The sequence below is a fragment of the Mustelus asterias genome, chromosome 19 (assembly GCF_964213995.1).
Source record: "Mustelus asterias chromosome 19, sMusAst1.hap1.1, whole genome shotgun sequence".
Classification (NCBI taxonomy): domain Eukaryota; kingdom Metazoa; phylum Chordata; class Chondrichthyes; order Carcharhiniformes; family Triakidae; genus Mustelus; species Mustelus asterias.
The window spans coordinates 85507935-85535643 of NC_135819.1; the positions used below are offsets into that span (position 1 = coordinate 85507935).

Here is a 27709-nt window from a genome sequence, read left to right on the forward strand (position 1 = left end):
TGACAGAAACGGTTGATGAAGGAAGGGCCGTGGATGTCGTCTATATGGATTTCAGTAAGGCATTTGACAAAGTCCCACATGGCAGGTTGGTTAAGAAGGGTAAGGCTCATGGGATACAAGGAGAAGTGGCTAGATGGGTGGAGAACTGGCTTGGCCATAGGAGACAGAGGGTAGTGGTCGAAGGGTCTTTTTCCGGCTGGAGGTCTGTGACCAGTGGTGTTCCGCAGGGCTCTGTACTGGGACCTCTGCTATTTGTGATATATATAAATGATTTGGAAGAAGGTGTAACTGGTGTAATCAGCAATTTTGCGGATGACACGAAGATGGCTGGAATTGCGGATAGCGAAGAGCATTGTCGGGCAATACAGCAGGATATAGATAGGCTGGAAAATTGGGCGGAGAGGTGGCAGATGGAGTTTAATCCGGATAAATGCGAAGTGATGCATTTTGGAAGAAATAATGTAGGGAGGAGTTATACAATAAATGGCAGAGTCATCAGGAGTATAGAAACACAGAGGGACCTAGGTGTGCAAGTCCACAAATCCTTGAAGGTGGCAACACAGGTGGAGAAGGTGGTGAAGAAGGCATATGGTATGCTTGCCTTTATAGGACGGGGTATAGAGTATAAAAGCTGGAGTCTGATGATGCAGCTGTATAGAATGCTGGTTAGGCCACATTTGGAATACTGCGTCCAGTTCTGGTCGCCGCACTACCAGAAGGACGTGGAGGCGTTGGAGAGAGTGCAGAGAAGGTTTACCAGGATGTTGCCTGGTATGGAGGGTCTTAGCTATGAGGAGAGATTGGGTAGACTGAGGTTGTTCTCCTTGGAAAGACGGAGAATGAGGGGAGATCTAATAGAGGTGTACAAGATTATGAAGGGTATAGATAGGGTGAACAGTGGGAAGCTTTTTCCCAGGTCGGAGGTGACGATCACGAGGGGTCACGGGCTCAAGCTGAGAGGGGCGAAGTATAACTCAGATATCAGAGGGACATTTTTTACACAGAGGGTGGTGGGGGCCTGGAATGCGCTGCCAAGTAGGGTGGTGGAGGCAGGCACGCTGACATCGTTTAAGACTTACCTGGATAGTCACATGAGCAGCCTGGGAATGGAGGGATACAAACGATTGGTCTAGTTGGACCAAGGAGCGGCACAGGCTTGGAGGGCCGAAGGGCCTGTTTCCTGTGCTGTACTGTTCTTTGTTCTTGGAAGGATATGGTCCAAGTGCAGGTCAGTGGGACTCGGCAAAAAATGGTTCGGCACAGACAAGAAGGGCCAAAAGGCCTGTTTCTGAGCTGTAATTTTCTATGGTTCTATGGTTAATGTTTCTCAAGAACCCCAATACCTCCTCCTTTTTGATCTCAACATGACTCAAGCTATCTACACATCCTTTCCCAGACTCATTATCCACCAAGTCCTTCTGTTTGGTGAATACTGACACAAAGTACTCATTTAATACCTCGCCTATTTCCTCTGGCTCCACAAATAGATTTCCTCCCCTGTCCTTGAGTGGGCCAACCCTGTCCCTAGTTATCCTTTTGCTCTTTATATATGTATAAAAAGCCTTGGGACTTTCCTTAATCCTGCTGGCCAATGACTTTTCCTGACCTCTTTTAGCCATTCATGCTCCTTGCTTAAGTTTCTTTCTACTTTCCTTGTATTCCACACTTGTTTTGTGTGTTCCCAGCCTCCTAGCTTTGACAAATGCTTCCTTGTTCTCTTTGACTAGGTTCACAATATCTCTCGTTATCCAAGGTTCCTGAAACTTGCCATACTTATCCTCCATCCTTACAGGAATGTGCCGGTCCTGAATCCCTATCAACTTACACTTGAAAGCCTCCCACATGCCAGATGTTGATTTGCCCTCAAACATCTGTCCCCAATCTGCATTCTTCAGTTCCTGCCTAATATTGTTGTAATTAGCCTTCCCCCAATTTAGCACCACAAGCCGCTTGTGGTGCCAGAAGTTGGGCTCTAACTGCACTCCTCTGAGGTACCCGTTTCCGAAATGGAATACCAGTTAGTGAGCGGGACCCCTGGTGACTCCTGCACTACCTGCCTGTTCTTTCTGGACTGCTAGTGGTTACCCATTCTCTTCTTTCCTTTAGTCCCTTTAGCTGTGGTGTGAACACCCCTCTCTAAATGTGCTATCCACGTAAATCTCAGCCTCGCGGATGCTTCACTGTGTCTCCAGCCGCTGCTCCAGCTCCGAAACCCGGAACTCTAGCTTCTGCAGCTTCCTGCACATGTGGTCAGCTTGGACACTGGCAGCGCCCAGAACTCCCGACATATGACAAGCCAGACATTCCACTCACTGTCCTCTCCTGACATGTCTTAAATTTATAATTGATGATTTCGATGATAACAGATCTAGTTTGAAATAATGGGCCCAATTTTACCATTGTGTCGCGCCCGTTTTTGGGCATGAAAATGTGGTAAAGTCGGGTTTGAGGCCATTAACATGATCCGCGCCCGCCTCCGAGCAGATTGCCACTTTCCCGAAACCCGGGAATGGCGGCGATTCGATTCGCGCCCAAAACAGGCATGCATTTGCATGCATTTAAATTGAATTAATGAACTGCCCGCCCAATTTTATCAGCATTTCCCTCTTTACCACCGCGTTTGCCAATCTGGAACCGCTCCGTAATGGACCTTCTAAATAAAAGTCTGAATCGGGCGCTCCAGCTGCTGAAGAGCACGTTCAGAGCTTCCAACGGCTCCCTGACTCAGATCGGTGGTGGGGGGGAGGGGGGAGGTGGGCCAGATCATTCTCTGGTTGGGGGGCGGGAGTGAGGCCAGATTGTTGTGTGGTGGGGGGGGTGAGGAGGTGGAGGGTCAGATGTATCTTTGGTGGAAGAGGGGGACGGCTGATCGTTGTCTAGTGGGGAGGGAGGGGGAGGCAGGTCAAAAGATCCTCTGGGGGTGGGGGGATGGGGTGGTGAGTGAGGCCAGACCATTCTCTGTGGGGGGGGAATGACTGAGGCCAGATCGTTGTCGGTGGGGAGGGGGGGGAGGAAGGAGACAGGTAAGATGTATTTCAGGCGGCGGGGCGGGGGGGGGGGGGCGGCGGAGGCGATGGATCCCTGGTGGAGGGGGGAAGACGGATCTCTGACGGGGGAGGGGCAGATGAATCCCTGGTTGCGGGGGGGGGCGGGGGGGGGGGTGGCAGACGGATCTCTGGTTGGGGGGGCAGATATATCTCTGGTGGGGGCACGGGTGGGGGGGCTGGGGGTCCGCTGCCACTCTGCAGGTGATCGGTGGGAGGGGGGAGGGGGGTAGGGGTGGCGATCGGTCTGGGTAGTTGAGGGGAATGATAAGGGGGACAGTGATGTGTGTGGGTAATGGGGGGGTGGATAAGGGGGACAGTGATGTGTGTGGGTAATGGGGGGGTGGATAAGGGGGACAGTGATGTGTGTGGGTAATGGGGGGGTGGATAAGGGGGACAGTGATGTGTGTGGGTAATGGGGGGGTGGATAAGGGGGACAGTGATGTGTGTGGGTAGTGGAGGGGGTGGATAAGGGGGACAGTGATGTGTGTGGGTAGTGGAGGGGGTGGATAAGGGGGACAGTGATGTGTGTGGGTAATGGGGGGGGGGTGGATAAGGGGGACAGTGATGTGTGTGGGGGCCATCGCTCCCGCTTTTCGTTCCCAGGCCACTTTCTCTGCTTTCTGCGGCCCGGGAGTGATCTGACACGGGCGCGCTTTTAAGCCCTGCCCACAGCGCGAATGGGACTGGAGATGGCTGAGTGCGTATGGGGGCGCCTGAAAGCAGATTTCCAAATCGGATCTGCATTACACCCAGATTCAGCACTTAGAATGAAAATGGTAAAATCGGGCCCAATGAATACTTTTCCCAATAAAATACATTTCCTTTAACTTTCAGTGGGGCGGCACGGTAGCACAATGGTTAGCACTGCTGCTTCACAGCTCTGGGGACCTGGGTTCGATTCCCGGCTTGGGTCACTGTCTGTGTGGAGTTTGCACATTCTCCTCGTGTCTGCGTGGGTTTCCTCCCACAGTCCAAAGATATGCGGATTAGGTTGATTGGCCAGGTTAAAAATTGCCCCTTCGAGTCCTGAGATGCGTAGGTTAGAGGGATTAGCGGGTAAATGTGGGGATAGTGGGGGTAGGGCCTGGGTGGGATTGTGGTCGGTGCGGACTCGATGGGCCGAATGGCCTCCTCCTTCACTGTCGGGTTTCTATGATTTCTATGATAAAGACAAAACAGACTCAATGGGCCAAATGACCTACTCCTGCTTTTATGTTTCTAAATTAAAACTAACGACTATTTTTCCATGAAGGAATGTGATTTTCAGAGTTCACAAATGGAACAGCAGGGTCAGGAATTGTTGGTGTTCACTTTAATGTTTATCACTCATGATAATATCTACCTCCCAAATGACATGATGTATTCTGTGCATCTATAATACGTCAATTATAATATGTAACTCATCCTAAGTTGAAGATAATATTTTAATGAACAGACTCTGATAAAAATGAATTCCAGTAATCTAAATTATCAATATGTGAATAACGGAAATTTGATTATATAAAACATGATGTCGATTGAGATTTGCACTGTTGAAGCTGAGGGCCACAATATTATGATTAAAGCATTCATTAATTGAGAAGTATATCTTGTACTCTATAGAGGTGAAGTTAATTAAGCAATTTAAAAGATTTACTTAATATCCTTCTTATTAGAAGTTGTAATTTTGTTGGAATATAATTAGAGCTTCAGAAGGTTATTGTTGGGACAGGAGGTTTATAACGACAAGCTTTTATTACAATGAAGTTTAACTGTTCTCCTCACCTTCATTGTGTTTTCAGATTTTTCACACTTTAAGGGACTATTGGTGGTTATGATTACAGGATTGTTTTAATATCTCGACATAAATTCAAATCCCATCACCGGAAGTGGGAAATTTAAATTCAGATAATTAAGGAACCCTGGAAAAGAAGCAGGTTCAATAAAGGTGATTGCGTAATCACTGGATTGTTGTAAAACCCATTTGGTTCACTAATGTTCTCCAAGGAAGGAAATCTGGCGTCCTTACCTAGTCTGGCCTTTGAGTGATTTCAGACCCACAACCATATGGTTGACTGGTGACTGCCCTCTGAATTGGCCGAGCAAGCTATTCCATTGAATTCAAAAAAGTAGCTCACCATCATCTTCTCCAGGGTCATTTGGAATGGGTTAAAGTTGAAGTTTGAAGTTGAAAGGAGTGGGTAATAAATGTTGGCCTTGCCATGAATGAGTAAATTTTAACAAACCTTGTGTCTAATGGAAATGGCAACATTTGGACTGAGAGGTGATTTTTAAATTTTGAGTTAACCCATTGTTCTGCTCTCTATATAGCAAAGTCCACCAGGAATACGGAGCCTTCTGTTTCCACTGCGTCATCTATCAGCAGTGTTGGAAGTGGCTACAGTGTAAACAGTGAGGGCAGCATGCCAGGAGAGGAGTTCACTGTATTCACAACCTCTCAAATGTAAGTTAACTGAACATATTGAGTTTTAAATTAAATTATGAGAGAGTTTTACTGTTTCATGTTGTGAAGTTCAGCATCTTCATATAGAATGTAAGTGCTGACTGAGTAATTTATAAAACACCAATATAGTCGCATAAACATCCGGCCTTTTCTCAGATTATCATCATGCAAATAATTATTCTTAAACTGCCTGATTAATAAACTAACTTAAAGTCTGACAAAAGTTACAACTCCAGTAATTGTGAAGTTACCGATATCTACAGCATTAATATTTCATTCATCATCCCACTTAACAATTGACAGCCATTTTATTTTATTAGATCAAGTAATTACAGGCAATTCTACCTGTCATACCTCAGACATTGTACACTGTACCAGCTCCAGGAGGTAGGAAGGCAGTTAGGGGGCTGGTAACATTCTGGAGAGTTGTGGTGGATTGGCTTTCCGACCATTCTGACATTTCACCATCGACGCAAAGTGGCAGCAGTGAGTTCCATCTACAAGATGCACTGCAGCAACTCAGCAAGGCTTCTGCAACAGCACCTTCCAAACCCATGACCTCTATGACCTTGAAGGACGAGGGCAGCAGATGTATGGGAAAACCATGACCGACATGTTCCCCTCCAAGTCATTCACCATCCTCATTTGGAAATGTATCACTGTTCCTTTACTGTCACTGGGTCAAAATCTGATATTCCCTCCCTAACAGCATTTGGGAGTACCGACACTACATGGACTGCAATGGTTCAAGAAGGCAGTTCACCACTACCTTCTCAAGGGTAATTAGATATGGGCAACAAACGCTGGCCAAGCCAGCAACGCCCACATCCTATGAAAGAATAATCTACACTGCTGGAACTTTTTAAGTACATTTTCTTGCCTTCCTGCTGCAGACTGAAGGGCACTACCCACATCTTCATCTGTCACAGCATAGAACATAGAACAGTACAGCACAGAACAGGCCCTTCAGCCCACGATGTTGTGCCAAGCTTTATCTGCAACCAAGATCAAGCTATCCCACTCCCTATCATCCTGGTGTGCTCCATGTGCCTATCCAATAACCGCTTAAATGTTCCTAAAGTGTCTGACTCCACTATCACTGCAGGCAGTCCATTCCATACTCCAACCACTCTCTGCGTAAAGAACCTACCTCTGATATCCTTCCTATATCTCCCACCATAAACCCTATAGTTATGCCCCCTTGTAATAGCTCCATCCACCCGAGGCAATAGTCTTTGAACGTTCACTCTATCTATCCCCTTCATCATTTTATAAACCTCTATTAAGTCTCCCCTCAGCCTCCTCCACTCCAGAGAGAACAGCCCTAACTCCCTCAACCTTTCCTCATAAGACCTACCCTCCAAACCAGGCAGCATCCTGGTAAATCTCCTCTGCACTCTTTCCAGCGCTTCCACATCCTTCTTATAGTGAGGTGACCAGAACTGCACACAATATTCCAAATGTGGTCTCACCAAGGTCCTGTACAGTTGCAGCATAACCCCACGGCTCTTAAAGTCCAACCCCCTGTTAATAAAAGCTAACACACTATAGGCCTTCTTCACAGCTCTATCCACTTGAGTGGCAACCTTTAGAGATCTGTGGATATGGATCCCAAGATCTCTCTGTTCCTCCACAGTCTTCAGAACCCTACCTTTGAGCATGTAATCCACATTTAAATTAGTCCTACCAAAATGAATCACCTCACATTTATCAGGGTTAAACTACATTTGCCATTTTTCAGCCCAGCTTTGCATCCTATCTATGTCTCTTTGCAGCCTACAACAGCCCTCCACCTCATCCACTACTCCACCAATCTTGGTGTCATCAGCAAATCTACTGATCCACCCTTCAGCCCCCTCCTCTAAGTCATTAATAAAAATCACAAAGAGCAGAGGACCAAGCACTGATCCCTGTGGCACTCCGCTAGCAATTCCTGCCTCCAGTCCGAAAATTTTCCATCCACCACCACCCTCTGTCTTCGATCAGATAGCCAGTTACCTATCCAATCGGCCAACTTTCCCTCTGTCCCACACCTCCTTACTTTCATCATAAGCCGACCATGGGGGACCTTATCAAACGCCTTACTAAAATCCATGTATATGACATCAACTGCCCTACCTTCATCAACACACTTAGTTACCTCCTCAAAAAATTCAATCAAATTTGTGAGGCACGACTTGCCCTTCACGAATCCGTGCTGAGAAGCTGATTTCAGCTTCTCTGCCATTTGGCCATTCACACCCTTTATTCTCTCTATGGACTCCCATTAGCAGCCTTTCCCCTGGTTTCTGTGGAAATGACTCATCTTTCATTCCCTCCCCCTACATTTTCTTTGAAGGGTAGGGGGTTTTAGTTAAGTCAGGCAGCATGGTCAGCACAGGCTTGGAGGGCCGAAGGGCCTGTTCCTATGCTGTAATTTTCTTTGTTCTTTGTACAGTATAAATATCTCCCACTTTCTATGTCTTTTAGCTTTGACAAAGGGTCATCTGGACTCGAAACTTCAGCTCTTTTCTCCCCTTACAGATGCTGCCAGACCTGCTGAGATTTTCCAGCATTTTCTCTTTTTGTTTCAGATTCCAGCATCTGCAGTAATTTGCTTTTATTATGTGGGTATATCACAGTCAGGTGGCTCTGAACTGTAAACGACAGAACATAGAACATAGAACATAGAAAGCCACAGCACAAACAGGCCCTTCGGCCCACAAGTTGCGCTGATCATATCCCTACCTCTAGGCCTATCTATAGCCCTCAATCCCATTAAATCCCATGTACTCATCCAGAAGTCTCTTAAAAGACCCCAACGAGTTTGCCTCCACCACCACCGACGTCAGCCGATTCCACTCACCCACCACCCTCTGAGTGAAAAACTTACCCCTGACATCTCCTCTGTACCTACCCCCCAGCACCTTAAACCTGTGTCCTCTCGTAGCAACCATTTCAGCCCTTGGAAATAGCCTCTGAGAGTCTACCCTATCCAGACCTCTCAACATCTTGTAAACCTCTATCAGGTCACCTCTCATCCTTCGTCTCTCCAGGGAGAAGAGACCAAGCTCCCTCAACCTATCCTCATAAGGCATGCCCCCCAATCCAGGCAACATCCTTGTAAATCTCCTCTGCACCCTTTCAATGGCTTCAACATCTTTCCTGTAATGAGGTGACCAGAACTGCGCGCAGTACTCCAAGTGGGGTCTAACCAGGGTCCTATAAAGCTGCAGCATTATCTCCCGACTCCTAAACTCAATCCCTCGATTAATGAAGGCTAGTACGCCGTACGCCTTCTTGACCGCATCCTCCACCTGCGAGGCCGATTTAAGAGTCCTATGGACCCGGACCCCAAGGTCCTTCTGATCCTCTACATTGCTAAGAATGGTACCCTTCATATTATACTGCTGCTTCATCCCATTGGATCTGCCAAAATGGATCACCTTACACTTATCCGGGTTGAAGTCCATCTGCCATTTCTCTGCCCAGTCTTGCATTCTATCTATGTCTCGCTGCAACTTCTGACATCCCTCCAAACTATCCACAACACCACCTACCTTGGTGTCGTCAGCAAACTTACCAACCCATCCCTCCACTTCCTCATCCAGGTCATTTATGAAAATGACAAACAGCAAGGGTCCCAGAACAGATCCCTGGGGCACTCCACTGGTCACTGACCTCCATGCAGAGAAAGACCCCTCCACAGCCACTCTCTGCCTTCTGCAGGCAAGCCAGTTCTGGATCCACAAGGCAACAGCCCCTTGGATCCCATGCCCTCTCACTTTCTCAAGAAGTCTTGCATGGGGGACCTTATCGAACGCCTTGCTGAAGTCCATATAGACCACATCCACCGCTCTTCCTTCGTCAATGTGTTTGGTCACATTTTCAAAGAACTCAACCAGGCTCGTAAGGCACGACCTGCCCTTGACAAAGCCGTGCTGACTACTTTTGATCATACTAAACTTCTCTAGATGATCATAAATCCTGTCTCTCAGGATCCTCTCCATCAACTTACCAACCACTGAGGTTAGACTCACCGGTCGGTAATTTCCCGGGCTGTCCCTGTTCCCTTTCTTGAATATAGGGACCACATCTGCAATCCTCCAATCCTCCGGAACCTCTCCCGTCTCCATCGACGATGCAAAGATCATCGCCAAAGGCTCCGCAATCTCCTCCCTCGCCTCCCACAGTAACCTGGGGTACATCCCATCCGGTCCCGGCGACTTACCAACCTTGATGCCATTCAATAGTTCCAACACATCCTCTTTCTTTATGTCCACATGCTCGATCCTTTCTGTCCACCGCAAACCAGCAGTACAACCACCCAGATCCCTTTCCACCGTGAATACCGAGGTAAAGTATTCATTAAGCACCTCCGCCATTTCTAACGGTTCCGCACAAACTTTTCCCCCTTCACCTTTTAAGGGTCCTATGCCTTCACATCTCATCCTTTTACTCTTGACATATTTGTAGAAAGCCTTGGGATTCTCCTTAATCTTACCCGCCAAGGTCTTCTCATGACCCCTTCTCGCTCTCCTAATTTCCTTCTTAAGCTCCTTCCTACATCCCGTATACTCCTCTAAATCCTTAACACCTCCTAGCTCTCTGAACCTTCTGTACGCCTCTCTTTTCTTATTCACCAGGTTCATCACAACCTTCGTGCACCACGGTTCCCGTACCCTACCAACACCCCCCTGTCTCATCGGAACGTTGTCATGCAGAGCTCCAGACAAACATTCCTTGAAAATCCTCCACTTTCCTTCGGTACTTTTCCCCAAGAATGCCTCCTTCCAATTTACCCGTCTAATTTCCTCCCTGATGACACTGTATTTCCCTTTACTCCAGAGAAACACTTTCCTAGCCTGCCTGATCCTATCTCTTTCCAATGCTATCGTGAAGGAGATAGAATTATGATCGCTATCCCCAAGATGCTCACCCACCGAGAGATCCTCCACCTGTCCAGGTTCATTAGCCAGCACCAGATCAAGTACAGCCTCTCCTCTAGTAGGCTTATCCACATACTGTGTCAGGAAACTCTCCTGGACACACCTAACAAACTCCTCTCCATTCAAACCCCTAGCCCTAGGGATATTCCAATCTATGTTTGGGAAATTAAAATCTCCCATCACGACAACTCTGTTATTCCTACATCTCTCCAGGATCTGTTTCCCCATCTGCTCCTCAACATCTCTGTTACTATTGGGCGGCCTATAGAAAACACCCAGCAAAGTTACCGACCCCTTCCTGTTCCTAACCTCCACCCACAGAGACTCCGTAGTCAATCCCTCCACGGCGTCCACCTTCTCTACAGCCGTGACACTATCCCTGATCAACAGTGCCACTCCCCCCCCTCTCTTGCCTCCCTCCCTGTCCTTCCTGAAACATCTAAAACCCGGCACCTGAAGCACCCAGTCCTGTCCCTGAGACATCCAAGTCTCCGTAATGGCCACCACATCACAATTCGAAGCAGCAATCCACGCTCTAAGCTCATCCACTTTATTCACTACACTCCTGGCATTAAAATAGACACATCTCAGACCTATAGATAGAGTGAATGCAAGCAGGCTTTTTCCGCTGAGGCTAGGGGAGAAAAAAAACCAGAGGGCATGGGTTAAGGGTGAAAGGAGAAAAGTTTAAAGGGAATATTAGGAGGGGCTTCTTCATGCAGAGAGTGGTGGAAGTGTGGAATGAGCTGCCGGATAAAGTGGTAAATGCGGGGTCACTTTTAACATTTAAGAAAAACTTGGACGGGTTCATGGATGAGAGGGGTGTGGAGGGATATGGTCCAAGTGCAGGTCAGTGCTAGGCAAAAAATGGTTCGGCACAGACAAGAAAGGCCAAAAGGCCTGTTTCAGAGCTGTAATTTTCTATGGTTCTATGGTTCGAAAGAAGGAATGTAAGAAAAGGGATAACCAGCCGTGGATAAATAAGGAAATAAAAGAGAGTATTAAATTAAAAAGCGATGCGTACAGAGTGGCCAAAACTAGTGGGGAATTAGAAGATTGGGAAAGCTTTAAAAAACAACAAAGAACTACTAAGAAAGCGATAAAGAAAGGAAAGATAGATTATGAAACTAAACTAGCACAAAATATAAAAACTGATAGTAAAAGTTTTTACAAATATATAAAAAGGAAAAGAGTAGCTAAAGTAAATGTTGGACCCTTAGAAGACGAGAAGGGGGATTTAATAATGGGAAACGAGGAAATGGCCAAGGCCTCAAACAAGTTTTTTGTGTCGGTCTTCACGGTAGAGGACACAAATAGCTTACCGAAAATTGACGGTTGTGGGACTGTTGGGGGTGAGGTCCTTAAAACGATTACTATTACTAAAGAGGTAGTGCTTGGTAGGCCAATGGGAAAGGTAGACAAGTCCCCGGGCCCGGATGCAATGCATCCCAGGGTACTGAAGGAAATGGCAGAAGTAATAGCAGATGCGTTGGTTGTAATTTATCAAAATTCGCTGTACTCTGGGGAAGTGCCGGCTGATTGGAAAACAGCTAATGTGACGCCACTGTTTAAAAAAGGAGGTAGACAAAAGACGGGTAACTACAGGCCGGTTAGCTTAACGTCCGTAGTTGGGAAATTGCTGGAATCCATCATTAAGGAAGAAATAGCAGCTCACCTGGAAAAAAATGGTTCGATCAAGCAGACGCAGCATGGATTCATCAAGGGAAAGTCGTGTTTGACAAATTTACTGGATTTTTATGAAGATGTGACTAGTGCGGTTGACAGAGGGGAACCGGTGGATGTGGTGTTTTTGGATTTCCAGAAGGCGTTCGATGAGGTGCCTCACAAAAGGTTGCTGCAGAGGATTAAGGTACACGGAGTTGGGGGTACAGTGTTAGCATGGATTGAGGATTGGCTATCTAACAGGAAGCAGAGAGTTGGAATAAATGGGTGCTTTTCTGATTGGCAGTTGGTGACTAGTAGCATGCCGCAGGGATCGGTGCTGGGGCCTCAACTGTTTGCCATATACATCGATGATCTGGAGGAGGGGACCGAGTGTGGGCGAGGATCTGGCAGATGGAGTATAACGTTGACAAGTGTGAGGTTATCCGCTTTGGAAGGAATAATAGTAAAATGAACTATTATTTAAATGGTGAAAAATTACAACATGCCACTGTGCAGAGGGACCTGGTGGTCCTTGAGCATGACTCACAAAAACTCAGTTTGCAGGTGATCAAGAAGGCAAATGGAATGTTGGCTTTTATCGTGAAGGGGATGGAGTATCAAGGCAGGGAGTTCTTGCTGCAATTGTACAAGGTACTGGTGAGGCCGCAACTAGAGTACTGTGTGCAATTTTGGTTCCCTTATTTGCAAAAGGATATATTGGCCTTGGAGGGAGTACAGAGAAGGTTCACCAGGTTGATACCGGAGATGGGGGGTTAGCTTATGAGGAGAGATTGAGTAGATTGGGCCTGTACTCGTTGGAGTTTAGAAGGCTGAGGGGAGATCTTATAGACATATAAGATAATGAAGGGGCTAGACAGGGTAGAGGCAGAGAGATTCTTTCCACTTAGAAAGGAAATAAGAACTTGAGGACACAGCCTCAAAATAAGTGGCAGTCAGTTTAGAACAGAGTTGAGGAGGAACCTCTTCTCTCAGAGGGTAATGACTCTCTGGAATTCACTGCCCATTGGAGCAGTGGAGGCTACCTCGTTAAATATGTTTAAGTCACAGGTAGATAGATTTCTGATCAATAAGGGAATTAAGGGTTATGGGGAGCGGGCGGGTAAGTGGAACTAAACCACTATCAGGTCAGTCATTATCTTATTGAACGGCGGGGCAGGCTCGAGGGGCTAGATGGCCGACTCCTGCTCCTATTTCTTGTGTTCTTATGTTCTTAGAATACTGAGAGAGGCAAGAGAGGAAACTGCTGGGGCTTTGAGAGAAATCTTTGTATCTTCACTGACTACAGGGGAGGTCATGATGTGGAGATGCCGGCGTTGGACTGGGGTAAACACAGTAAGAAGTTTAACAACACCAGGTTAAAGTCCAACAGGTTTATTTGGTAGCAAAAGCCACACAAGCTTTCGAGGCTCTAAGCCCCTTCTTCAGGTGAGTGGGAATTCTGTTCACAAACAGAATTTATAAAGACACAGACTCAATTTACATGAATAATGGTTGGAATGCGAATACTTACAACTAATCCAGTCTTTAAGAAACAAAACAATGGGAGTGGAGAGAGCATCAAGACAGGCTAAAAAGATGTGTATTGTCTCCAGACAAGACAGCCAGTGAAACTCTGCAGGTCCACGCAACTGTGGGAGTTACAAATATTGTGACATGAACCCAATATCCCGGTTGAGGCCGTCCTTGTGTGTGCGGAACTTGGCTATCAGTTTCTGCTCAGCGACTCTGCGCTGTCGTGTGTCGCGAAGGCCGCCTTGGAGAACGCTTACCCGAATATCAGAGGCCGAATGCGGTCACGGGCATTCGGCCTCTGATATTCGGGTAAGCGTTCTCCAAGGCGGCCTTCGCGACACACGACAGCGCAGAGTCGCTGAGCAGAAACTGATAGCCAAGTTCCGCACACACAAGGACGGCCTCAACCGGGATATTGGGTTCATGTCACAATATTTGTAACTCCCACAGTTGCGTGGACCTGCAGAGTTTCACTGGCTGTCTTGTCTGGAGACAATGCACATCTTTTTAGCCTGTCTTGATGCTCTCTCCACTCCCATTGTTTTGTTTCTTAAAGACTGGATTAGTTGTAAGTATTCGCATTCCAACCATTATTCATGTAAATTGAGTCTGTGTCTTTATAAATTCTGTTTGTGAACAGAATTCCCACTCACCTGAAGAAGGGGCTTAGAGCCTCGAAAGCTTGTGTGGCTTTTGCTACCAAATAAACCTGTTGGACTTTAACCTGGTGTTGTTAAACTTCTTACAGGGGAGGTCCCAGAGGATTGGAGAGTCGCCAATGTTGTTCCTTTATTTAAGCAAGAATAATCCAGGTAATTACAGGCCGGTGAGCCTTACATCAGTGGTAGGGAAATTATTGGGGCGGATTCTTCGAGACAGGATTTATTCCCACTTGGAACTAAATGGACATATAAGTGAGAGGCAACATGGTTTTGTGAAGGGGAGGTCGTGTCTCACTAACTTGATCAAGTTTTTTGAGGAAGTGACGAAGATAATTGATGAGGGTAGGGCAGTGGATGTTGTCTGCATGGACTTCAGCAAGGCCTTTGACAAGGTCCCTCATGGCAGACTGGTGCAGAAGGTGAAGTTGCATGGGATCAGAAGTGAGCTAGCAAGGTGGATACAAAACTGGCTTGGTCACAGAATGTGGAGATGCCGGCGTTGGACTGGGGTAAGCACAGTAAGAAGTCTCACAACACCAGGTTAAAGTCCAACAGGTTTATTTGGTAGCAAATACCATAAGCTTTCGGAGCATTGCTCCGAAAGCTTATGGTATTTGCTACCAAATAAACCTGTTGGACTTTAACCTGGTGTTGTGAGACTTCTTACTTGGTCACAGAAGACAAAGGGTAGCTGTGGAAGGGTGCGTTTCTGAATGGAGGGCTGTGACAAGTGGTGTTCCTCAGGTATCAGTGCTGGGACCTTTGCTGTTTGTAATATATATAAATGATTTGAAGGAAAATGTAACTGGTTTGATTAGTAAGTTTGCAGACGACACAAAGGTTGGTCGAATTGCGGATAGCAATGAGGACCATCAGAGGATACAGCAGGATATAGATCGGTTGGAGAGTTGGGCGGAAAGATGGCAGATGGAGTTTAATCCGGAAAAATGTGAGGTAATGCATTTTGGAAGGTCTAATACAGATAGGAAATATACAGTAAATGACAGAACCATTCGGAGTATTGATAGGCAAAGGGATCTGGGTGTACAGGTACACAAGTCATTAAAAGTGGCAACGCAGGTAGAGAAGGTAGTCAAGAAGTCATACGGCATGTTTGCCTTCATCGGCCAGGGCATTGAGTTTAAAAATTGACAAGTCATGTTGCAACTTTATAGAACCTTAGTGAGGCTGCACTTGGAATATAATGTTCAATTCTGGTCGCCGCACTACCAGAAGGATGTGGAGACTTTGGAGAGGGTACAGAAAAGATTTACCAGGATTCTGCCTGGTATGGAGGACATTGGCTATGAAGAGAGGTTGGAGAAACTTGGTTTGTTCTCACTGGAGCGATGGAGGTTGAGGAGAGACCTGATAGAAGTCTACAAGATTATGAGAGGCATGGACAGAGTGGATAATCAGAAGCTTTTTCCCAGGGTGGAAGAGTCAATTACTAGGGGGCACAGGTTTAAGGTGCGAGGGGCAAGATTTAAAGGAGATGTATGAGGCATATTTTTGACACAGAGGATGGTGGGTGCCTGGAACTCGTTGCTGGGGGAGGTAGTGGAAGCAGATACGATAGTGAGTTTTAAGGGGTGTCTTGACAAATACATGAATAGGATGGAAATAGGGGGATATGGTCCCCGGAAGGACAGGGGATTTTAGTTCAGTCGGGCAGCATGGTCGGTGCAGACTTGGAGGGCCGAAGGGCCTGTTCCTGTGCTGTAATTTTCTTTCTTCTTTGTTCTTTGTTATGAAACATACTATTCGGGTCAATAGACTTCCCAGCAAGCCAAATTGACCTTTCCTTCTTCATTGCTGGCTGCTGATTTCAGCAGCCACCAACCCAGCACATTATTGACACTGGGCTGGGAGTGGGTGGGAACATATGAATTAGGAGCAAGAGTGGCCACTGAGCCCCTCTCGCCTGCTCCATCATTCAATAAGATCATGGCTCATTGTAACCACAAATGCAGATTCTTGCCTATACCTGATAATCTTTCACACCCCTCCCCTTTGATCATCAAGAATCTACCTGGCTCTGCCTTAAAATATTCAAGGACTCTGCTTCCATTGCCCTTTGAGCAAGAGAATTCCAAAGATTCACGATCCCCTGAGAGAAAAGACTTATCCTATTCTCTGCCTTAACTGGGCGACTCCCAGTTCTAGGTCCTCCCACAATAGGAAACATTCTCTCTACATTCACTCAATCAAGACCCCTCAGGATTTGGTATGTTTCAATCAAGTCGCCTCTTACAAAACTCCAGCAGATACAAGCCCAACATGTCCATCCTTTCCTCATAAGACAACCTGCCCATTTCAGGTATTATTCTGGATGGACAGCACAGTGATTAGCACTGCTGCCTCACAGTGCCAGGGACCCAGGTCCGAGTATATCGGGTTCAATCCTATGGGGGTAAAGAACAAAGAACAGTACGGCACAGGAACAGGCCCTTCGGCCCTCCAGGCCTGCGCCAATCATGATTCCTATCTAAACAACTGTATGCACTTATGGAGTCCCTATCCTTCCATTCCCATCCTATTCATGTATTCGTCTAGATCTTTGAATCTTAGAAACCCTGCAGCACAGAAAGAAGCCATTTGGCCCATCGAGTCTGCATCGACCACAATCCCACCCAGGCCCTACCCCCATATCCACCCACTAATCCCTCTAACCTACGCATCCCAGGACACTAACGGCAATTGTAGCATGGCCAATCAACCTAACCCGCACATCTTTGGACTGTGGGAGGAAACCGGAGCACCCGGAGGAAACCCAAGCAGACACGAGGAGAATGTGCAAACTCCACACAGACAGTGACCCAAGCCGGGAATCAAACCCAGGTCCCTGAAGTTGTGAAGCAGCAGTGCTAACCACTGTGCTACCGTGCCGCCCTTAAATGCCCCTTAGATGCCCCTTAAATGCCGCTATCGTACCTGCTCCCACCACCTCCCCGGGCAGCGCATTCCAAACATTCACCACCCACTTTGTAAAAAACTTGCCTCACACATCTCCTCTAAATTTTTCCCCATGCAACTTAAACATATAGAGTCATTGAGGTTTACAGCATGGAAACAGGCCCTTCGGCCCAACTTGTCCATGCTGCCTTTTTTTTAAACCCCTAAGCTAATCCTAATTGACCGCATTTGGCCCATATCCCTCTATACCCATCTTACCCATGTAACTGTCTAAATGCTTTTGAAAAGACAAAATTGTACCCGCCTCTATTACTACCTCTGGCAGCTTGTTCCAGACACTCACCACCCTCTGTGTGAAAAAATTGTCCCTCTGGACACTTTTGTATCTCGCCCCTCTCACCTTAAACCTATGCCCTCTAGTTTTAGACTCCCCTACCTTTGGGAAAAAATATTGACTATCTAGCTGATCTGTGCCCCTCATTATTTTATAGACCTCTATAAGATCACCCCTTAGCCTTCTACGCTCCAGAGAAAAAAGTCCCAGTCTATCCAGCCTCTCCTTATAACTCAAACCATCAAGTCCCAGTCGAATCCTAGTAAATCTTTTCTGCACTCTTTCTAGTTTAATAATATCCTTTCTATAATAGGGTGACCAGAACTGTACACAGTACTCCAAGAATGGCCTTACCAATGTCTTGTACATTGTCCCCTAGTACTTGACTTTTCAAATGTAGGAAAGGGCATCTGACTATCCACTCTGGTCATGCCCCTCATAATCTTGTAAACCTCTAATAGGTCACCCCTCAACCTCCATCGTTCCAGTGAGAACAAACCAAGCTTGTCCGACCTCTCCTCATAGCTAATGCCCCTCGGACCGGGTAAACCTCTTCTGTACCCTCTCCAAAACATCCAGATCCTTCCGGTAATGTGGCGACCAGAATTGGACACAATGTTCCAAATGTGGCCTAACTAAGGTTCTGTGCAGCTGTAGCATGACCTGCCAATCTTTCAACTCAATGCAATAAGGGTGAAGGAGAGGGTAGGATGCTCTTTTAGAGATTCAGTGCAGATTTAATTAGCCAAATGGCCTGCTTCTGCCGGAAGGAGGGATTCTATGGTTCTAAGGTTAAACCTGCTTCCAACACTTTTACATCCTTCCTTTAAAGAAGATGGCCAATACTGTGCACTGAACTCTGATGTGGTCTCACCAATGTCCTGTAAAACTGAATCATAACCTCACTACCTTCATATGGGCGGCACGGTAGCACAGTGGTTAGCACTGCTGCTTCACAGCTCCAGGGTCCCGGGTTCGATTCCCGGCTCGGGTCACTGTCTGTGTGGAGTTTGCACATTCTCCTCGTGTCTGCGTGGGTTTCCTCCGGGTGCTCCGGTTTCCTCCCACAGTCCAAAGATGTGCGGGTTAGGTTGATTGGCCAGGTTAAAAAAAAAATTGCCCCTTAGAGTCCTGGGATGTGTAGGTTAGAGGGATTAGCGGGTAAATATGTGGGGGTAGGGCCTGGGTGGGATTGTGGTCGGTGCAGACTCGATGGGCCGAATGGCCTCCTTCTGCACTGTAGGGTTTCCATGATTTCTATGATTTCTATGATATGTAATTTCCCTCACATTGATATGGGAACATTTTATTAGCCTTCCTAATTACTTCAAGTACCAGCATATTAACCTTTTGTGATTCATACACAAAGACACCCAGATCCCTCTGCATATCAGAGTTCTGCAATCACTCTGCAAGCTGGGTTAAAACGTAATGCATTAGAAAGACACAATTAATCTGCAAATGGATACAAATAGCTTAAGTGAGTGACCAAATATTTGGAAAATTGAATATAGAATCATAGAATCCTACAGTGCAGAAAGAGGCCATTTGGCCCATCGAGTCTGCACCAAACACAATCCCACCCAGGCCCTATCCACATATCCCTACATATTTACCCACGAACCCCTCTAACCTATGCATCCTGGGACACTAAGGGGCAATTTAGAATGAGCAATCAACCTAGCCCGCACATCTTTGGACTGTGGGAGGAAACCGGAGCACCCGGTTATCATGGATATCATCAATATCATGGAGCAAATGTGGTAAAATATGAAGAATATCCAGTCTGGTAAGCAGAATAGAAAAGCAGAAAACTGTGGCGCACAGAGATCTGGGTGCCCTCTTAAATGAAACACAAAATATTAAAATGAACGTGTAGCAGGTGACTTGGAAGGCAAATGGAATATTTGCCTTTGTTGCAAAGAGATGGAGTATAAAAGTGGGAAGTCTTGCTCCAGTTGTACAGGGCCTTGATGAGACCACACCTGGAGTACGAGTCAGAGTTTTGCTCTCCTGTTATAAGGAGTTTGTTTATTCAATACCTTCTCCCAAGTAATGGACACAGTAAGAAGTCTCACAACAGGTTAAAGTCCAATAGGTTTATTTGATTGCACAAGCTTTTGGAGCACTGCTCCTTCATCAGGTGAGTGGAGAGTTGGGTTCACAAACAAGGCATATATAGACATAAACTCAATTACAAGATAATGGTTGGAATGCGAGTCTTTACAGGTAATCAAGTCTTTACAGGGACAGACAGTGCGAGTTGAGAGAGGGATAATAACAGATTAAAGATGTGTGAATTATCTCAAGCCAGGACAGTGAGTAGGATTTTGCAAACCCAGGCCAAATGGTGGGGATGACAAATAGTGTGACATGAATCCAAGATCCCAGTTGAGGCCATCCTCATGTGTGCGGAACTTGGCTGTCAGTTTCTGCTCAGCAATTCTGCGTTGTTGTGTTTCTTGATGACATGATGACATCTACATGATGACATCAACAAGTTCCATCCCACCATCAGACTCACCATGGACTACTCTCCAGAATCGGTTGCATTCTTGGACATACGCATCTCTATCAAGGGCGGTCACCTCAGCACTTCACTGTACCGCAAGACCATGGATAACCTCACAATGCTCCACTTCTCCAGCTTGCACCCTAAACATATTAAAGAAGCCATCCCCTACGTTCACCTTAGTGATGGAAAGGGATAGGCATGAACCTCGGGCCAGTGGTTTTAGCTGGGGGAAGGGTAATTATGAGGCTATTAGGAGAGAATTAGGAAACATAGGTTGGACTAGGAGATTACAGGGACTGGGAACGTCCGACATGTGGAGTTTTTTCAAGGAGCAGCTACTGCGAGTCTGTGATAGGTATGTCCCTGTCAGGCAAGGAGGAATTGGTAGGGCTAGGGAACCGTGGTGCACCAAAAAAGTTTCTTTGTTGGTTAAAAAGAAAAAGGAGGCTTATGTTCGGATGAGACGTGAGCACTCGGGTAGTGCACTAGAAAGCTTTAGATTGGCTAAGAGGGAGTTGAAGAGCGAGCTTAGAAGGGCTAAAAGGGGACATGAGAAGACTTTGGCGGATAGGGTTAAAGAGAATCCTAAGGCGTTCTATAGGTATGTCAAGAACAGAAGGTTGGTTAGGGCAAGTTTAGGGCCAGTTATAGATGGCAGAGGGAAGTTATGTGTGGAACCGGAGGAGATTGGTGAAGCATTGAACCAATATTTCTCTTCGGTGTTCACGCAAGGGGACATGAATATAGCTGAGGAGGACACTGGGTTGCAAGGGAGTAGAATAGACAGTATTACAGTTGATAAGGAGGATGTGCAGGATATTCTGGAGGGTCTGAAAATAGATAAATCCCCTGGTCCAGATGGGATTTATCCAAGGATTCTCTGGGAGGCAAGAGAAGTGATTGCAGCGCCTCTGGCTCTGATCTTCAGGTCGTCGTTGGCCTCTGGTATAGTACCAGAAGATTGGAGGTTAGCGAATGTTGTCCCATTGTTTAAGAAGGGGAACAGAGACTTCCCCGGGAATTATAGACCGGTGAGTCTCACTTCTGTTGTCGGCAAGATGTTGGAAAAAATTATAAGGGATAGGATTTATAGTTATTTGGAGAGTAATGAATTGATAGGTGATAGTCAGCATGGTTTTGTGGCAGGTAGGTCGTGCCTTACTAACCTTATTGAGTTTTTTGAGAAAGTGACCAAGGAGGTGGATGGGGGCAAGGCAGTGGACGTGGTATATATGGATTTTAGTAAGGCGTTTGATAAGGTTCACCATGGTAGGCTTCTGCAGAAAATGCAGATGTATGGGATTGGGGGTGATCTAGGAAATTGGATCAGGAATTGGCTAGCGGATAGGAAACAGAGGGTGGTGGTTGATAGTAAATATTCATCATGGAGTGCGGTTACAAGTGGTGTACCTCAGGGATCTGTTTTGGGGCCACTGCTGTTTGTAATATTTATTAATGATCTGGATGAGGGTATAGTTGGGTGGATTAGCAAATTTGCTGATGACACCAAAGTCGGTGGTGTGGTAGACAGTGAGGAAGGGTGTCGTAGTCTGCAGGAAGACTTAGACAGGTTGCAAAGTTGGGCCGAGAGGTGGCGGATGGAGTTTAATGCGGAGAAGTGTGAGGTAATTCACTTTGGTAGGAATAACAGTTGTGTTGAGTATAGGGCTAACGGGAGGACTTTGAATAGTGTGGAGGAGCAGAGGGATCTAGGTGTATGTGTGCATAGATCCCTGAAAGTTGGGAATCAAGTAGATAAGGTTGTTAAGAAGGCATATGGTGTCTTGGCGTTTATTGGTAGGGGGATTGAATTTAGGAGTCGTAGCGTTATGTTGCAACTGTACACAACTCTGGTGCGGCCGCACTTGGAGTACTGTGTGCAGTTCTGGTCCCCACATTACAGGAAGGATGTGGAGGCTTTGGAGAGGGTGCAGAGGAGGTTTACCAGGATGTTGCCTGGTATGGAGGGGAGATCCTATGAGGAGAGGCTGAGGGATTTGGGATTGTTTTCGCTGGAAAGGCGGCGGCTAAGAGGGGATCTTATTGAAACATATAAGATGATTAGAGGTTTAGATAGGGTGGATAGTGATAGCCTTTTTCCTCTGATGGAGAAATCCAGCACGAGGGGGCATGGCTTTAAATTGAGGGGGGGTAGTTATAGAACCGATGTCAGGGGTAGGTTCTTTACCCAGAGGGTGGTGAGGGATTGGAATGCCCTGCCAGCATCAGTAGTAAATGCGCCTAGTTTGGGGGCGTTTAAGAGATCCGTAGATAGGTTCATGGACGAAAAGAAATTGGTTTAGGTTGGAGGGTCACAGTTTTTTTTTAACTGGTCGGTGCAACATCGTGGGCCGAAGGGCCTGTTCTGCGCTGTAATGTTCTATGTTCTATGTTCTAAGCCCTCCTTATATAGAGGATCTGCTTAGATGAGGAGGAATGCAACAGACACCTACAGACGCTAAAAGACGCCCTCGTTAGAACAGCCACAGCGAAAGATCACACCGCCCTCCTCAGAAGACAAACACAGGACACGGCTGACAGAGTACCCTTCGTTGTCCAGTACTTCCCCAGAGCAGAGAAGCTGCAACATCTTCTTCAGAGCCTTCAACATGTCATCAATGAAGACAAACATCTCGCCAAGGCCATCCCCACACCCCCATTATTTGCCTTCAAACAGACCATTGTTCATCGCAAACTACCCAGCCTTCAGGAGAACTAAGACCATGACATCACACAACCCTGCCACAGCAACCTCTGCAAGGCGTGCCGGTTCATCGACATGAATGCCACCATCAGACATGAGAACACCACCCACCAGGTACACGGTACATACTGATGCGACTCGGCCAACGTTGTCTACCTTGTATGCTGCAGGAAAGGATATCCCAAGGGGTGGTACATCGGTGAGACCATGCTGACGCTAAAACAACGGATGAATGGACACCGCATGACAATCACCAGGCAGGAGTGTTCCCTTCCTGTTGGAGAACACTTCAGCAGTCAAGGGAATTAAGCCTCCGATCTTCGGGTAAACATTCTCCAAGTCGGCCTTCAAGACGCACAACAATGCAGAATCGCTGAGCAGAAACTGATAGCCAAGTTCCGCCTCAACCGGGATCTTGGGTTCATGTCACACTATCTGTAACTCCCATGACTTGCCTGGGCTTGCAAAATTTTACTAACTATCCTGGCGTGAGACAATTCACACCTCTTTAATCTGTGATTACCCCTCTCTCCACTTAGAACATAGAACATAGAAAAACTACAGCACAAACAGGCCCTTCGGCCCACAAGTTGCGCCGGTCATGTCCCTACCTACCTAGGCTTATGTATAGGCTTACCTATAACCCTCAATCCTATTAAGTCCCATGTACTCATCCAGAAGTCTCTTAAAAGACCCTACCGCGTTTGCCTCCACCACCACTGATGGCAGCTGATTCCACTCACCCACCACCCTCTGAGTGAAAAACTTACCCCTGACATCTCCTCTGTACCTACTCCCCAGCACCTTTAACCTGTGTCCTCTCATAGCAACCATTTCAGCCCTGGGAAAAAGCCTCTGAGAATCCACCCGATCTATACCTCTCAACATTTGGAAACCTCTATCAGGTCACCTCTCATCCTTCGTCTCTCCAAGGAGAAAAGACCGAGCTCCCTCAACCTATCCTCATAAGGCATGCCACCCAATCCAGGCAACATCCTTGTAAATCTCCTCTGCACCCTTTCTATGGCTTCCACATCCTTTCTGTAATGAGGCAACCAGAACTGGGCACAGTACTCCAGGTGGGGTCTGACGAGGGTCTTATAAAGCTGCATCATTATCCTCGGACTCCTAAACTCAGTCCCTCGATTGATGAAGGCCAGCACACCATACGCCTTCTTAACCACCTCCTCCATTTGTGAAGCCGATTTAAGAGTCCTATGGACCCGGACCCCAAGGTCCTTCTGATCCTCTACACTGCTAAGAGTCTTACCCCTGACACTTGCACTGTCTGTACCTGTAAAGACTTGATTACCTGTTAAGACTCACATTCCAACCATTATCTTATAATTAAGTCTCTGTCTATATATGCCCTGTTTGTGAATCCAACTCTCCACTCACCTGATGAAGGGACAGCGCTTTGAAGGCTCGTGATTCCAAATAAACCTGTTGGACTTTAACCTGGTGTTGTGAGACTTCTTATTGTGTTCACCCCAGTCCAACGCCGGCATCTCCACATCATCCCTAGTGATGGTTATTGCGCCAAGTTCTTCTGCATGAACTATAGTTTTTGGAAAGTCTTCATTATTCTCGACCATGATGACAGAGGCAAAATATTGGTTCAGTGCCTCCGCCATCTCTGTGTTCTCACCAGCATCGTCCTCTGAAGGACCAACATTTACTTTCACTATTCTCTTCCTCTTTATATACTTACAGAAGCTTTTAGTATCTGTGTGTATGCTTTCCGACAATTTCCTTTCCTAGTTCATCTCAGCTCCGTCGCATCTAATTTTAGTAGCCTTTTGCTGAACATTAAAGTTCTCCCAATCCTCCAGCTTGCCACTGGCTTTTGCAGTTTGACGTACCCTAGATTTTGCCTTTATGTCCTCTTTGACTTCTTTGTCCAGCCGTGGAACAGTTTCCTTCCTTTTCAATTCCTCTTCCTCTCAGGAAGATTCTTTAATTGAGAGGTATTCAATATCTCCCTGAACATCTGCCATTGTTCCTCAACTGTTATGCCCTCAATTATTTGTGCCCAGTTTACTTGGGCCACTCTTTCCTCAGGCCTGTATAATTACCTCTGCCCAACACTATAACTCTAGTATGGCACTCTGTTTTCTCTCGCTCAGTCTGAATGAAACTCTAGCATGCTGTGATCACTCTTTCCAAGAGGATCTTTAACAACAAGACTATTTATCAACCCTTCTTCATTACATAATACTAAATCTAAAATAGCTTGCTTCCTGGTTGGTTATAGAACATAGAACATAGAACAGTACAGCACAGAACAGGCTCTTCGGCCCACGATGTTGTGCCGAGTTTTATCTGAAACCAAGATCAAGCTATCCCACTCCCGATCATCCTGGTGTGCTCCATGTGCCTATCCAATGACCGCTTAAATGTTCCGAAAGTGTCTGACTCCACTATCACTGCAGGCAGTCCATTCCACACCCCAACCATTCTCTGCGTAAAGAACCTACCTCTGATATCCTTCCTATATCTCCCACCACGAACCCTATAGTTATGCCCCCTTGTAATAGCTCCATCCACCCGAGGAAATAGTCTTTGAACGTTCATTCTATCTATCCCTTCATCATTTTATAAACCTCTATTAAGTCTCCCCTCAGCCTCCTCCGCTCCAGAGAGAACAGCCCTAGCTCCCTCAACCTTTCCTCATAAGACCTACCCTCCAAACCAGGCAGCATCCTGGTAAATCTCCTCTGCACTCTTTCCAGCGCTTCCACATCCTTCTTATAGTGAGGTGACCAGAACTGCACACAATATTCCAAATGTGGTCTCACCAAGGTCCTGTACAGTTGCAGCATAACCCCACGGCTCTTAAACTCCAACCCCCTGTTAATAAAAGCTAACATGCACTAGGCCTTCTTCACAGCTCTATCCACTTGAGTGGCAACCTTTAGAGATCTGTGGATATGGACCCCAAGATCTCTCTGTTCCTCCACAGTCTTCAGAACCCTACCTTTGAGCCTGTAATCCACATTTAAATTAGTCCTACCAAAATGAATCACCTCACATTTATCAGGGTTAAACTCCATTTGCCATTTTTCAGCCCAGCTTTGCATCCTATCTCTGTCTCTTTGCAGCCTACAACAGCCCTCCACCTCATCCACTACTCCACCAATCTTGGTGTCATCAGCAAATATACTGATCCACCCTTCAGCCCCCTCCTCTAAGTCATTAATAAAAATCACAAAGAGCAGAGGACCAAGCACTGATCCCTGTGGCACTCCGCTAGCAACCTGCCTCCAATCCGAAAATTTTCCATCCACCACCACCCTCTGTCTTCGATCAGACAGCCAGTTACCTATCCAATCTGCCAACTTTCCCTCTATCCCACACCTCCGCAGTTTCATCATAAGCCGACCATGGGGGACCTTATCAAATGCCTTACTAAAATCCATGTATATGACATCAACTGCCCTACCTTCATCAACACACCTAGTTTCCTCCTCAAAAAATTCTATCAAATTTGTGAGGCATGACTTGCCCTTCACGAATCCGTGCTGACTATCCCGGATTAATCCGCATCTTTCTAAATGGTCGTAAATCCCATCTCCAAGGACCTTTTCCATCAATTTACCAACCACCGAAGTAAGACTAACCGGTCTATAATTACCAGGGTCATTTCTATTCCCTTTCTTAAACAGAGGAACAACATTCGCCATTCTCCAGTCTTCTGGCACCATCCCCGTGGACAGCGAGGACCCAAAGATCAAAGCCAAAGGCTCTGCAATCTCATCCCTTGCCTCCCAAAGAATCCTAGGATACATTTCATCAGGCCCAGGGGACTTATCGACCTTCAGTTTATTCAAAACTGCCAGGACATCCTCCCTCCGAACATCTATTTCCTCCAGCCTATTAGCCTGTAACACCTTCTCTTCCTCAAAAACATGGCCCCTCCCCTTGGTGAACACTGAAGAAAAGTATTCATTCATCACCTCGCCTATCTCTACTGACTCCATACACAAGTTCCCACTACTGTCCTTGACCGGCCCTAACCTCACCCTGGTCATTCTTTTATTCCTCACATGTGTTGGAACTATTGAATGGCATCAAGGTTGGTAAGTCGCCGGGACCGGATGGGATGTACCCCAGGTTACTGTGGGAGGCGAGGGAGGAGATTGCGGAGCCTTTGGCGATGATCTTTGCATCGTCGATGGAGACGGGAGAGGTTCCGGAGGATTGGAGGATTGCAGATGTGGTCCCTATATTCAAGAAAGGGAACAGGGACAGCCCGGGAAATTACCGACCGGTGAGTCTAACCTCAGTGGTTGGTAAGTTGATGGAGAGGATCCTGAGAGACAGGATTTATGATCATCTAGAGAAGTTTAGTATGATCAAAAGTAGTCAGCACGGCTTTGTCAAGGGCAGGTCGTGCCTTACGAGCCTGGTTGAGTTCTTTGAAAATGTGACCAAACACATTGACGAAGGAAGAGCGGTGGATGTGGTCTATATGGACTTCAGCAAGGCGTTCGATAAGGTCCCCCATGCAAGACTTCTTGAGAAAGTGAGAGGGCATGGGATCCAAGGGGCTGTTGCCTTGTGGATCCAGAACTGGCTTGCCTGCAGAAGGCAGAGAGTGGCTGTGGAGGGGTCTTTCTCTGCATGGAGGTCAGTGACCAGTGGAGTGCCCTAGGGATCTGTTCTGGGACCCTTGCTGTTTGTCATTTTCATAAATGACCTGGATGAGGAAGTGGAGGGATGGGTTGGTAAGTTTGCTGACGACACCAAGGTAGGTGGTGTTGTGGATAGTTTGGAGGGATGTCAGAAGTTGCAGCGAGACATAGATAGAATGCAAGACTGGGCGGAGAAGTGGCAGATGGACTTCAACCCGGATAAGTGTGTAGTGATCCATTTTGGCAGATCCAATGGGATGAAGCAGCAGTATAATATGAAGGGTACCATTCTTAGCAGTGTAGAGGATCAGAAGGACCTTGGGGTCCG

At 46.7% G+C, this 27709-nt stretch overlaps 1 protein-coding gene across 1 annotated transcript in view; it reads left to right on the top strand.

Annotated features, from left to right (window-relative positions):
• Positions 1 to 27709, top strand: part of LOC144507517 (protein piccolo-like) — a 351797-nt gene that overhangs the window by 309446 nt on the left and 14642 nt on the right. The window contains exon 19 of the mRNA XM_078234644.1: positions 5358 to 5490. Within this exon, the coding sequence (XP_078090770.1) occupies positions 5358 to 5490 (133 nt within the window). The remainder of the gene's footprint in view (positions 1 to 5357; positions 5491 to 27709) is intronic.